The sequence below is a fragment of the Equus asinus genome, chromosome 5 (assembly GCF_041296235.1).
Source record: "Equus asinus isolate D_3611 breed Donkey chromosome 5, EquAss-T2T_v2, whole genome shotgun sequence".
In the NCBI taxonomy this organism is placed as follows: Eukaryota; Metazoa; Chordata; class Mammalia; order Perissodactyla; family Equidae; genus Equus; species Equus asinus.
The window spans coordinates 36397624-36410851 of NC_091794.1; the positions used below are offsets into that span (position 1 = coordinate 36397624).

Below are 13228 nucleotides of genomic sequence, written 5' to 3' on the forward strand. Positions count from 1 at the left end.
TACCTTGGTAGTAGGCATAGTGCTAAAAGAACTCTATTTGTAATATCTCGTTTAATTCACATAACAACCCTGGGAGATATGTGGTTTTATTACCTTCATTTTACAGTTGAGAAAACTAAGAATTACAGAACTTAAATGTTTTGGTTAAGGCCACACAGCTAGTGAGTGGAAGATGTGGGATTTGAACCCAGGTCAGTGGACTACTGCTAGGGAATGTTGGCTTTCATTAGGTTTGAGGTGTGACAGAAATCTATATACTTTTAAAAGCCCCTCAGGTGATTCTGATGTACTGATTCCTTGGGAAGCATTGTTATAATCTATTTCCTGCAAGGAATCCCCTGCTATTCAAATGGAATGCAGACACAGAGAACTGATAAACTTAGATGAGAGATGCTGTTATTTCATAAACACATAGTTCAGGTAGACAGGGATAAAAGACTAGTGGCTTTTGCCTGATGCTTTGGGTGAAAACGTATTCTTAAATTGTCTGTGTCTTTATTAATTTATCTTTCAGCTGGTCAGGCCACCACAAGCCTGAGTAAGTGTTGCAAGCCCTTCCACCAGAAAGGGAATTAAATTACCTTGTAGCTGTGGGAGCACAAGTTTAGTTACTTCTAACAGTGTGGTGGATGGATTCAGGCATTGTTCTCTAAAGCTTTTGCATTTACTTTTCCTTAAAAAAAAAGCAGGGAAAGAAGAACTAATAGAGTAATAGAGAAATGTGAGCTCCGGATAGGAAGAAATAAAAATATGTATAATACCATAAAACGTTTCCTTGAATCTGAAGCATGTTTTGGCAAATATAGGTATATGACTGGACTTGAAATGCTCTTAATAAAATCTAACGACTGCCCTATGAGGAATGAGTCTGCGAATTAACATAAAAAGTAGTTTTGTATACACAGGCCAACAGAACACTAACCGGATTTGTTTCATTCATAAGAACAAGAGGGGGAAATATCTCAAATCACACTAGATTTCAACACACCCAAGCCAAATGACTGATAAACCACCCACAGAGAATGAAACGATTTTGAGCTCGTCACTCTGCAAATACATATTATGACGTTAAGATATGCATAAAATTGTGTAAGACAGAAACATACCTGATCTTTTATTGAAAAGGGGAGGAGTCAAATATCTTGAGAGGGATGGGACCTGCCCACAGTTCCTCAGGAACTTCCTGTTGTCACCACACCTCTGGATTAGTTATCTGGGCTCTCCCGGAGCGAGGCTCTCAGCGGAGACTCTGAGGCGCTGAGAAGGAAGTCGTTCTCTGGTGAGTGTGACGCGCTTGCTCCAGTTTCCACATGCTGAAATTATACTTCTTCATCAGTTTGATGTGCTCGGTGAGACCAGGTAGGTTATTTACGGAATGCTTGTCTTAATTATTTAAAAAACATTTTAACATTACTATCATTTTGCATTTTACCATCCCAGTTCCTTCAGTGGACTTTTAAAGTTTCATGTGGTCATTTTTAAAGAAAGAAAACATGGGTTAAATGAACTTTCTAATTCTGAAAAAAAAAAATTTTCTCGGTAATAAAAGAAATTATTATTCCTTTGAATTAACTTATTCTTTCGATGTACAAAAATTAAATATGCTGAAAAATCTCGAATAATGTTGTCTTCTTTCCTAGTTAAATTTTCTGTGCCTTTCCACCTTTATGAAATAAGATCATTTATTTTCTGGAAATTTTAAATTTAATTTTATTGTAATATCTAATATCTAGAGGGTAGGATTTCATAGCTTTCTTGCATTGAGGGCTTATTTAAATTACTCTAACAGGAGCCGGCCCAGTGGCTCAGTGGTTAAATACGCACGTTCCACTTCGGCGGCCTGGGGTATGCTGGTTCAGATCCCGGGTGCGGACATGGCACTGCTTGGCAAGCCATGGTGGGGTAGGCGTCCCACGTATAAAGTAGAGGAAGATGGGCACAGATGTAAGCTCAGGGCCAGTCTTCCTCAGCAAAAAGAGGAGGATTGGCAGCAGCTGTTAGCTCAGGGCTAATCTTCCTCAAAAAAAAAATAAATAAATAAATAAATTATTCTTACAGAAAAACATGATTTTATATATGTAAAACCCTTAGAATGGTGCCTGGTATATTGATAAGTTAAAAATTATCAATCATAATGAAGAAATTAAAAAAACAGTAATGTACATAGCAAGGTACCAAAAACAAAATGAAATGCTTTTTTTTTTAAAGTCAATATTTCCCAGCCTTTTTAGGAATTCATTTCTTTTTCACGTAGCTTATGGTAGTAAAGATTGGTACAATTGTTTTGAAGGGAAACATGTTATATATTAGGAGCCATAAAAGTGTTCATGCCCTTTGAACCGTTGCTGGGCATTTTTTTTAAAGAAATAAAAGAAAAAAACCCTCATACACAAAGACAATTCTATGTGTTGCTTATAATAACTTGAAACTAGATACAACAGAAATGTTCCCACATACAGGCATGGATAAAGTACAGTATATCAACTCTTTAAAAAATGTAGCCTTTAAAGTAATTCCGGGGGCCGGCCCCATGGCCGAGTGGTTAAGTTCGAGCGGTCAGCTTCTGCAGCCCAGGGTTTGGTCAGTTGGGATCATGGGTGTGAACATGGCACTGCTCTTCAAGCCATGCTGAGGTGGCATCCAACATAGCACAACCGAGGGACCTACGACTAGAATATGCAATTGTGTACTGGGGGGCTTTGGGGAGAGGAAAAAATAAAAAATAAAAATAAAATAATTCTGAAGCTATGAGAAATGTGCAAACACATTTATAAAGTAATGCAAAGTAGAAAAAGCAGAACTCAAATTTGTAAATAAACTAAGATTACAATTATGCTAAAATCATGTATGTAAGCCTGTAAATAAAGTTTAGAAGGGAAATGGAAAAATTAAAATAATTGTATTAGGATTTCAGGCCAATAAATAAATTTTTCTTAATTTGTGCTTTTGAAGTTGATTTAGTAGTAAGTTAAAATTATAGTAGTGTTGACATTTTTTAACTGAAAACTCAACATGTTAAAGTGCTTTTTCATTGTCATTTTTAAATTTAAAAAATGAACATAAATTTAGAGATAGCTTAAGGGGAGTGGGGACTAACTCTACCACAAAAACCTGATGATGATTCGTGGGTACTTTCTTCCAGTCTCCCATTCTAGATCTCTATTTACAAAGTTGGAACTTAATTTTTTTGTGACCTGCCTTTTTACTTAATATTATCTCATCAGCAAAGGCTTGTTTTAAATGACTCTAGAAGATTCACTGCGGCATAATAGAATTTAAGCAGAGACACGTCACAATAAACTTCTGTAGCTAGAAGGAAAAGACATAATTATAGCTGTAAGCTAAATCTAGACTTCTCAATCTCTGCAAAACCATGAACTTGGGACTTTCGTGGGGGAGGGTGTTGAAGAATATGCATCTGATCGCAGAAATTATTAATTACAAATACATTGACTTTCTGTTTCTCTCTTCTTTGCCTCTCAGTCCAGAAATTAGCAAGTGTTAAGATACGATTCAGAAATGCCAAGGATACGAGTCATTCACTTTCACAGATCTTTACTTTGTTGTTTTAACCTTTGTGAAATCATGATAGGAATGTTTGCCAAAACCTTACCAGTGGACAAAGCAATGGCTAGCAAATGCTATTGTGCACCAGAATCACCGGGGGGATTTATTAAAAATGCAAAGACGCAATCCCCAGAGATCCACACTCAGTGAGTCTGGGGTGAGATCTGGAATCTGCATTTTTACCAAACTCTCAAGGTTTTTCAGCTGCAGCTGGTCCAAGGAACACATGTTGACAAATATTGTTCTAAATTAAGGCTGTTGTCCTTCATATTTTTTAAAGTTACCTCGCTATCAATATTTTGGCCTATGGCAACTTGTGTAAAACTAGGTAGATATTTTCCTAGAGAAAATGGTTGGGTGCCAAAAACATAATTATTTCCTCGGAAATAATTGGCAATCCTTTCCAGATGATTTATAACTCTGTGTGTGTGTTTGACTCATCCTTCTCTAACACGGAGGCAAAGGCGAGTGAGGGGGTGAGGTGTGATGTGCATATTTATTATGCACATGATTAAGAGATGAGAGTGAGGAAATCTGGCCTCTCCTCTGTTTTCTCAGTTGTATCCTAAAGAAATACAGCCAGCGGTTAAAAGCAGAGATGTCCTTCCAACCAAGAGGGCATTTTGCCCATATGCTTCTTGCCTGTCTCTGACCAGGGTTAAGAGAAACGTGAGATATTCCACCAGGTCTGGTCCTGGTCAGCTGGCTCAGGATGGATTTTTAACGTCAAATTCAGTGCTATTCTCTGAATAAAAAAATATAAACTGAGTTACTTTTTGGATTTAAAAAATTTGTAGAATTTCATGGCAGGGACATGTCACCTCCCCCTTCTATAGCTCTTAAAAATAGGAATCCAACTCATTTTCTAATTTCCCCAAGGCAGAGTTTCTGGTCTAAAGAGGAGTTTATTTCTGGGACTTTTGAAAATTCCTTCAGAACAGTGTTTTCAGGCATGCATAAGAGTGTGCTTCATGTGTGTGGTGATGGACGGTAACAAGTCTTTGGGTGGTGAACATGATGTAATTTACGCAAAAATCAAAATATATGATGATGTACACCTGAAATTTACATAATGTTATAAACCAATGTTACTGCTAAAAAAAAAGAGTGTACTCAAGTGTAGCTTGCTGGAAATATCATGCCTTCATCAATTATCATGTGCTGAGCTGTCTCCCAGACGCTGACTAGCATCCACTGCCTGGCATGCGGAACACTTGAGAACGTATGCCTTAATCTGGGTCTGAATCTCAGTGAATACTTTCAGGCAGCATTGAGTCAGTACACTTGACCCTGAAACTCTGTTCTAAAGAGGTTATTAACATACATCTGTGTCATGTTCCGAGGTGGGGGGAAATGATAGCTTGAACCCAAATGCCTTGAACTTGAACACTTGAACTGGGAACCCAAAACTTGAAATTTAAAAAGTGTGAGTCAGGGCCATGCCTGTTTTACTTCCTGACTGGATATCGGGCATTAAGGTTAAACTGGGTGGAATTTCACAGCTGTCGCCTGAGTTCGAAAGTTAGTGAACTAAGCTTCACCAACCATGGGTCTGGGAGAAACTGATATTTTCATTTTCAATCAGCTGACTCAGCCACATCAAGAGGTTAAACATGAACCTATCTTTGCTTATTAACTCTCATAGAATCTCAGAATTTTCTGTCCTTTTGTCTGCAGTCTCAGTTACTTCATTTGTGGGTTATTTAATCTATCCACAGTTTCATCTTCTCTTTTCACCGACACCTCATTGGAGGAGAATGAGGAGTCTCCTCTTTGTGAAGTTCTCCCCCGACCCCAGTCAGAACAGTAGGGAAAGGAATCAGTTCCTCCGAAAGCAGGTGGAAGCTAAAAAGCCAGAACGGAGTGCGATGCTGAGACAGCAGGAGCAGCTTTACTGAGCTTCAGGGCAGCATGTGTTTCCAAGGCAGAGTGAAAGGATCCCTTGTAAGTTTCATCAGCAAGGGAGTGGGGCTGTCGGTGATCACTTTTGTCCTAGGGAATCACACTGTTCTATCCAACTGGGATTCACATGAAGTAAGTCAATCTAGGGAAACAGATGTCTATCTGTTTTCTCAGTGGTATTGATTGTAAAGAAATATAGCCCATGGTTAAAAGAAGAGATGTTTTGGGGTCGACCCCCTGGCCAAGTGGTTAAGTTTGCGCTCTCTGCTTCGGTGACCCAGGGTTTCACCGGTTCGGATCCTGGGTGTGGACCTACCACCACTCCTCAGGCCATGCTGTGGTGGCATCCCACATAGCAGAACTAGAAGGCCCTGCAACTAGAATATACAACTATGTACTGGGGGGCTTTGAGGAGAAGAAGAAGAAGGAAAAAAAAAAAGGTTGGCAACAGATGTTACCTCGGGTGCTAATCTGGAAAAAAAAGAGAGATATTCTTCTAGTCAAGAGGGTAGTTTGTCTACCCAACCCAATTTTGTCTGGCAAAGGTAAAACAAAATAACAGCTATGTTTAGTCCCTAAGCCTGAGAACAAGAATAGTTTATTTTGTAGAGGAACAGCTACAAACCCCCCTCCCCCGACAACAGACTGACCAAGGTGGGGGCTTTGTTTAACCTTCAGTGGCAGAAAATGGAGGTCCATCTATTTCCAAGGGGAAAGAAAACAAAATGGAAAACTGGGAGCCTGTTTTGATTTTGACAGAAAAAGTGAAACTTCTGCCCATCATCTCCAAAAGACTTTTTGTGTTTTCACTCTGGTCTTTCCATGAAAGTGTGAAATTATAGGAACCATTTTTTAAAACAGTTTTATTGAGATATATTTTATATACCATACAATTCACCCATTTAAAGTGTACAGTTCAACGGTTTTCAGTACAGTCACAGACATGTGCAACCATCACCAATTTTAGAACATTTTCATGACATCATAAAGGCACCCAGTATCCTTTAGCTATCACACCCCAAATTCCCCATCTCCCCAAAGCCCCCAGCCCTGAGCAACCACTAAATCTACTTTCTGTCTCTATAGATTTCCTTATTCTAGACATTTCTTATGTATGGCGTCATATAATATGTGGTCTTCTGTGCTGGCTTCTCTCACTTATAAACTTACAATGTTTTCAAGATTCATCCTTATTGTAGCATGTGGAAACGTTTGTTAACTAAAGGGTATTTAATTAGCCAAAAACCCAGCTTGACGTAAAGGTGACAAACCACCTATCTGATCCACATTCTAATTACAGGAGTAAAGCATGGCTATTTTCAGATCTTTTAATGAAAATTCAAAGAAATTTTAATTTGTCGCTACATTTATTTTTTCAGGTTTGGGTTGTCTTTGGTTAGTAAGACTGCCCTGGAAATTTGTTTTCCTGAATAAATGCCTCTTGTCCTTTCAAATCAGCTAGCTATCTTGCAGATCTTCGAATTTTGTGTCCAAAAGGAATGCTAAAGATTAGCTAAATTTCTAAGGAATGAGGAACCAACCTCTCATTTTAATATAAGATGAATGATGGCCCAAATAGATTATTTGTTTTACCTTGTTAATGACAGAGCCAGAACCAAACCCAGTTCTTTGGCCAGGGAGAAGCACGGCCACCTGTGTGCAGCTAATAAAGCTTCCCTTTCCAAAACCTTTAGTTGGGTTAAGGAAGCTGAAATGATGGAGGGAAAGGAATTAACACCTACTGAGCACTTACTTTATGTCAAATCCTATGCTAATCAATTTACTTATATTATTTCATTTAGTCTTCATAACAACCCTATGAGGTCAATACTAATAACCCAACTTTTCATCAACATCATCAACAATTACTAATTTTTTAGCTTCTACTATGTACCAGGTAATGCTTTAGATACTTCATAGACATTCTCTCTAATTCTCACAACAATCCTGACAGCAGAGCTGAGGTTAGGGTGAGGGAGTGAGGTACTCACCTGATGCAAAATTTAAGTGGGGAAGGGGCACTAAAACTCGGTAATCAAGATAAATGATATTTATGATTTTTAAAGCTATAAAAAATATTTTCTTTTTCATGATACTTTAATGTAATATTTAAATGATATTTAATATCATTTAATGATATTTTAATGCAAATGATAATATATGTATCATTAATAATGCCTATTATAATGCATTGTTATCCATTTCAATAATGCATAATAAATATATGCATAGATGATATTTTAATTTTTTTAATTTTGTATTTATTTTAAAGGTTGACACCTGAGCTAACATCTGTTGCCAATCTTTTTTTTAAATTTATTTATTTTTCTTCTTCTCCCTAATGCCCCCCAGTACATAATTGTATATTCAAGTCCTTCTGGTTGTACTATGTGGGACGCCACCTCAACACGGCTTGATGAGCGGTGCTAGGTCCATGCCCAGGATCCGAACTGGTGAAACTCTGGGCCACTGAAGTGGAGCATGTGAACTTAACCACTCAACCACAGGGCTGGCCCCTTAATGCAGTATTTTTTTTTTTTTTAAAGATTTTATTTTTCCTTTTTCTCCCAAAGCCCCCGGTACATAGTTGTGTATTTTCAGTTGTGGTTCTTCTGGTTGTGGCATGTGGGAGGCCGCCTCAGCGTGGCTTGATGAGTGGTGCCATGTCCACGCCCAGGATTCGAACCCGCGAAACCCTGGGCAGCGAAAGCGGAGTGCATGAACTTAACCACTCAGCCACAGGCCGACCCCCTAATGCAGTATTTTTTTTTTTTTTTTTTTGAGGAAGATTAGCCCCGAGCTACCTACTACCAATCCTCTTTTTGCTGAGGAAGACTGGCCCTGAGCTAACATCTGTGCCCATCTTCCTCTACTTTATACGTGGGATGCCTACCACAGCATGGCTTGACAAGCGGTGCCATGTCCGCACCCAGGATCTGAAGTGGCGAACCCCGGGCCGCTGTGAAGCGGAACATGCGAACTTAACCACTGCACCATCAGCCGGCCCCCCTAACGCAGTATTTTTAAAAGATCAAAATCAATACAAATAAGTCCATGATGAACAAAATATCAAAAATTTTAATATAGACTATTGTCTGTTTTACAACTCTGTGTTATTGTATAATATGAAAAGCCATTTCCAATCAGCCAGCCCTTCCTGGGCCCATGATACCTCCACTTCATTGCTCAGCAGTTTTTGAAGGTTGACAATGGTGTGTGAACAGATTGAATTACGAAGGGCTATATATATAGTCATGTTTTTTGATTGTAGAGCTTTTATAAACTTTTCCACTTGGTTCAAAATATGGGAGATGGGGCCGGCCTGGTGGCACAGCAGTTAAGTGTGCATGTTCCGCTTCTGCAGCCCGGGGTTTGCCGGCCCAGATCCGGGTGCGGACATGGCACTGCTTGGCAAACCATGCTGTGGTAGGTGTCCTGTATATAAAAAAAGTAGAGGAAGATGGGCATGGATGTTAGCTCAGGGCCAGTCTTCCTCAGCAAAAAGAGGAGGATTGGCAGCAGATGTAGGTCAGGGCTAATCTTCCTCAAAAAAAAAAAAGAAACAGGGAGAATATTTTGAGAGAGAGAGTGTTTTTTCTTTTGCCTCAGGCTCAGTATGGTTCTGCAAGGCATTGTTATGGCCTTCTTACACACGTGAAACTGAGGTCCAGTGAGCTTAGGTAATTAATTACCAGAGGTCTTGTAGCTAGTAGGCAATGGAGTTGGACCTCAAACTTAGGTCTGATTCCAAAACCCATAGTCTTTCTAAAATCAGGTTGCATTTTTAAGACACTAGACCAAGGTTGGCAAACTTTTTCTGTAAAGAGCCAGATATTTTCAGCTCTGTGGGCTATCGGTCACTGTTACAACCACTCACCTCTGTCTTATGACAGGAAGGTATCCATAAACACATAAATGGGCATGGCCAGATTTGGCCCATGGGCAATCACGCACTAGATTATAACAAAACATCTCAGGCACAAACCATAAACACATAAATGGGCATGGCCAGATTTGCCCCATGGGCAATCATGCACTAGATTATAACAAAACATCTCAGGCACAAATATATGTCTCTGAAGATGTTATAGCCAGATGTCCCTGACATCCTACTTGGATATATTTCTTTTAATTTTACAGAAAGAAAGCAAGAAATGATAATCAGGCCCACTCTACATAGTCTAAATTCCTCGCTGGATGAGAGACATCACCATCCAATTGTAATTTTCCAATCGTCAACAGGAAATGGCATTTCAGAGTAATTGAATTTCAAAGTAGTCTTAAAAGGAAAGGCAAAGTTTCTTCTGTTTCAAATAAACACTAATCGAAGAGATTAAACTTTAGAAACCAGTTTAACACGTTCTGTGGTTACTCAGTTTGGCTCTATTAATACTACCTCTAAGCAAACTTGACTTTGTAAGAAAACGACAAAATAATCAAAAGAAGTTTGCTTTCTGAAGGTATGCATGTAATCATTTTAGAAATAGCAGCATAGAACTATATTTATGAGGGTGAAGCGATTTAACAAATTTGCTATTCATAATTAAATATCCAGTGCTTACATGCTCTCCAAATTGCCTGAGGATTTAGGTTCCTACAATAAGACAAGTTCCTGTGCTAGATCCTGGGGGCACAACACTGGACCCAAAAAACCACATAGCACCCGCCCTCAAGGAGCTTAACCTAGTTTGTCACATGGTCCAAAATAAGATAATTTTTTCTTTCCAGAAGAAGATTCGCCCTGAGCTAACATCTGTGCACATCTTCCTCTTTTTGGTGTGTGGGTCTCCACCACAGCATGGCTGAGCCCAGGAGCTGAACCTGGGTCCCTGAGGTGGACTGCACTGAACCTAACCACTAGGCCATAGGGCTGGACCCAAAATAAAATAATTTTAATGTTTTCTTTTTAAAGTGTTATTAATTCTGAGGGGAAAAGGGTTAATAATAATTTTAAACTAAACCATCAGAAATGGAATGCATGACCCATTTTTGTTTGCATATTATTTTCCAGGCCTTGTCACCTGCAGATATATTTTTCCATAGTTTCAGTCATAATGCGTGTGCTATTTCATACTCCATTTATTTTACAAACATTACACCATACACTGTTTGTGGTCCTCATATGGTCATTCTGAACAGCTGGATAATGTGTCATCAGGTTGATACTCATTTATTCAGGAAATATTTGTTGATGCTATCTCTGAATCAGGCTCTGTTATTGCCACTTGGTCTACACCAATAGATAAACAGACAAATATATCAGTTGTTTTAGAGCTTCTACCCTACTAGGGGAAGTTATTTCAGAATAAAGAAAGAATGCTTCAGGTACGTGGTAGGAAAAAAGCAAGTAATATTGAAGAAGGAATGTTCTCTGGAGTGGAATTCAATACAAGAAAAAAGTAGAATAATATCTATAAATCCTGGGGGAAAGACCATTGTTCAAAACCAGGTCATCATTTAGGCCAAGGAATTCACTTACAGGCATGAATGAACTGAGAAACTGTATTATACACTAGCCCTTCTTGAAAAGACAGCAAGATAGGGGTGGCCCTGTGGCCTGATGATTAAGTTGGTGTGCTCTGCTTCAGTGGCTTGGATTTGCACGTTTGGATCCTGGGTGCAGACCTACACTGCTCATCAGCCATGCTGTGGCAATGACCCACATATAAAATAGAGAAGATTGGCACAGATGTTAGCTCAGGGCTAATCTTCCTCAGCCAAAAAAAAAAAGAAAACTAGACAGTAAGAGCTTTTCATCAGCGGTGAGTGGAGAAACCTAAGGAAAGGACTCACAGTGAATGGTGATTGTGTACATTATGGAAATGAAGTTATATACCCTGGGAAACATGATTCCAGAAGGTAATTTTTATATAGAGCCCATTCTCACTACTCATGGTAGTTACGTTCTATAAAGTCACTGCAAACACTGAATTTGTGAATACTGAATGATGGTTCCTAGGAGAAATACAGGGTTAGGTTCCTGTCAGCCTCTGGTTACAAGATTTTTGTTGACTAATCAACACATAATCTTATTTTATGTGTGTTTCTGTTTAAAGACACCTTATTTAGTATATATTGTGGATTTATTAACATTGAACTCACGGCCAGCAGCACCGTCACTCATGTCTGAATGAAGCTTGTCTAACATATGTATTTTCTCTGTAAGGCACATCACAGCCTTCTTGAGTTTAGGAACACCAGACAGCCTTCAGGACTGTGCTTGGGGGCCATTTTAAACAGCAAAATCATCAAGAAGCAAAAAACATGGCAGTAAAATAGACCATGAAAAGGACGTTTGTTATGACAGCTGAGACAAGAAGGTGGAGTGTTGCTGTGTTTGACCTCAGCTAAGAGTGGACATGGTGGGCAGCTCAATCTTTTTGCTGCTCTGCTCATGTCCATGGATGACCACAAAAGAACCCTGAGTACTGATTTTTGGGGTTACAGTTACATTTTAATGAGTAGGTGAATTCACAAATAATGACAATTGACTGTATTTTGACAATGGGGACAAAAAGTGTATGTTTATCTGTGTGTATGTATGTTCTGAAGGAGGGTCAAGGAGGCTATACGAGAGGCGATATAAGGCATTAACTTTTTCATCTTTCTTGGTAGAGAATAAGGAGACAGAACAGATACAGTAAATAGAACAGAAACTCTCTGATGATACACCAATACATAGAGGCTTAACTACTTATTTTTAAACTAACAAAGGATGAACTAAAAATAATTTTTTTAATTTTTTATTTTTTGAGGAAGATTAGCCCTGAGCTAACATCTGCCACCAAAACTCCTGTTTTTGCTGAGGAAGACTGGCCCTGAGCTAACATCCGTGCCCATCTTCCTCTACTTTCTATGTGGGACGCCTGCCACAGCATGGCTTGACAAGCGGTGCCATGTCCACACCCGGAATCTGAACTGGCAAACCCCGGGCCGCCAAAGTGGAACATGCGAACATAACTGCTGTGCCACTGGGCCGGCCCCTAAAAATAGTTTTATAACTGATAAAAATCAAGAGGTAGACATTAGATGAGTATGGAGAAGTATTGAGTGTGCTAATGCCTCCTCATTTATAACAGAGGATCATTACATACTGTCTCGAGTTACTAAAGCAAAGTCTGGAGCATGATAAGGAAAGACAACCGTTCCGACAAAGGTCAGCAGCAGGACACGTGGCAGAAGTTATGCTCCACCACAGTCTGAAATACAGTTTCCAGATGCCCAAAAATCCTTGCTAGGGATTCACATTGGTGGATAATTAAGTCTGAATAAATATACCCAAGTCTGGAACAGTTCTGCTTGTAGTCTATTTCCTGCCTACAGTCCACACATTTACATCCCATGAAATAGAGACTTAAGCATTTCATATAAAGTTATAAAGGTAAACACCAGAAGAATTAAAGCAGGCTATAAACTTCCTAGTGTGAGAAAGAAAACATAAATGAAACAACAGAGAGACAGCACAATCCATATAGTATTAGAAAATACAGCATTACTGTATGAAATCCAAGTGTGTCAGTTTCGGTCCTCCAAGAAGCAGACACCAAGATGGGATTGGACACATAAGAGATCTATTGGAGGACAGGTGTGAAGGATAAAGCCGGCGGGAATAGGCAGAAAGAGCTTTCACGCCGTGATGCTGATCTGACGCCTAGGAAGCAGAGGGGAAAGAGCTTCAGCACGGTTCTGAGAAGATTTCAGCCAGGCTGATGGGGAGTCCCTGAGCCAAAGTTGCCCATTACTGGAATCCCACATGAGG

At 39.3% G+C, this 13228-nt stretch overlaps 1 protein-coding gene across 1 annotated transcript in view; it reads left to right on the top strand.

Moving 5' to 3' along the window:
- The first annotated feature begins 1169 nt into the window (after positions 1 to 1169).
- Positions 1170 to 13228, top strand: part of LIPH (lipase H) — a 48324-nt gene continuing 36265 nt past the window's right edge. Inside the window, exon 1 of the mRNA XM_014846137.3 lies at positions 1170 to 1359. Coding sequence (XP_014701623.1) covers positions 1311 to 1359 — 49 coding nt within the window. The 5' untranslated portion in view covers positions 1170 to 1310. The remainder of the gene's footprint in view (positions 1360 to 13228) is intronic.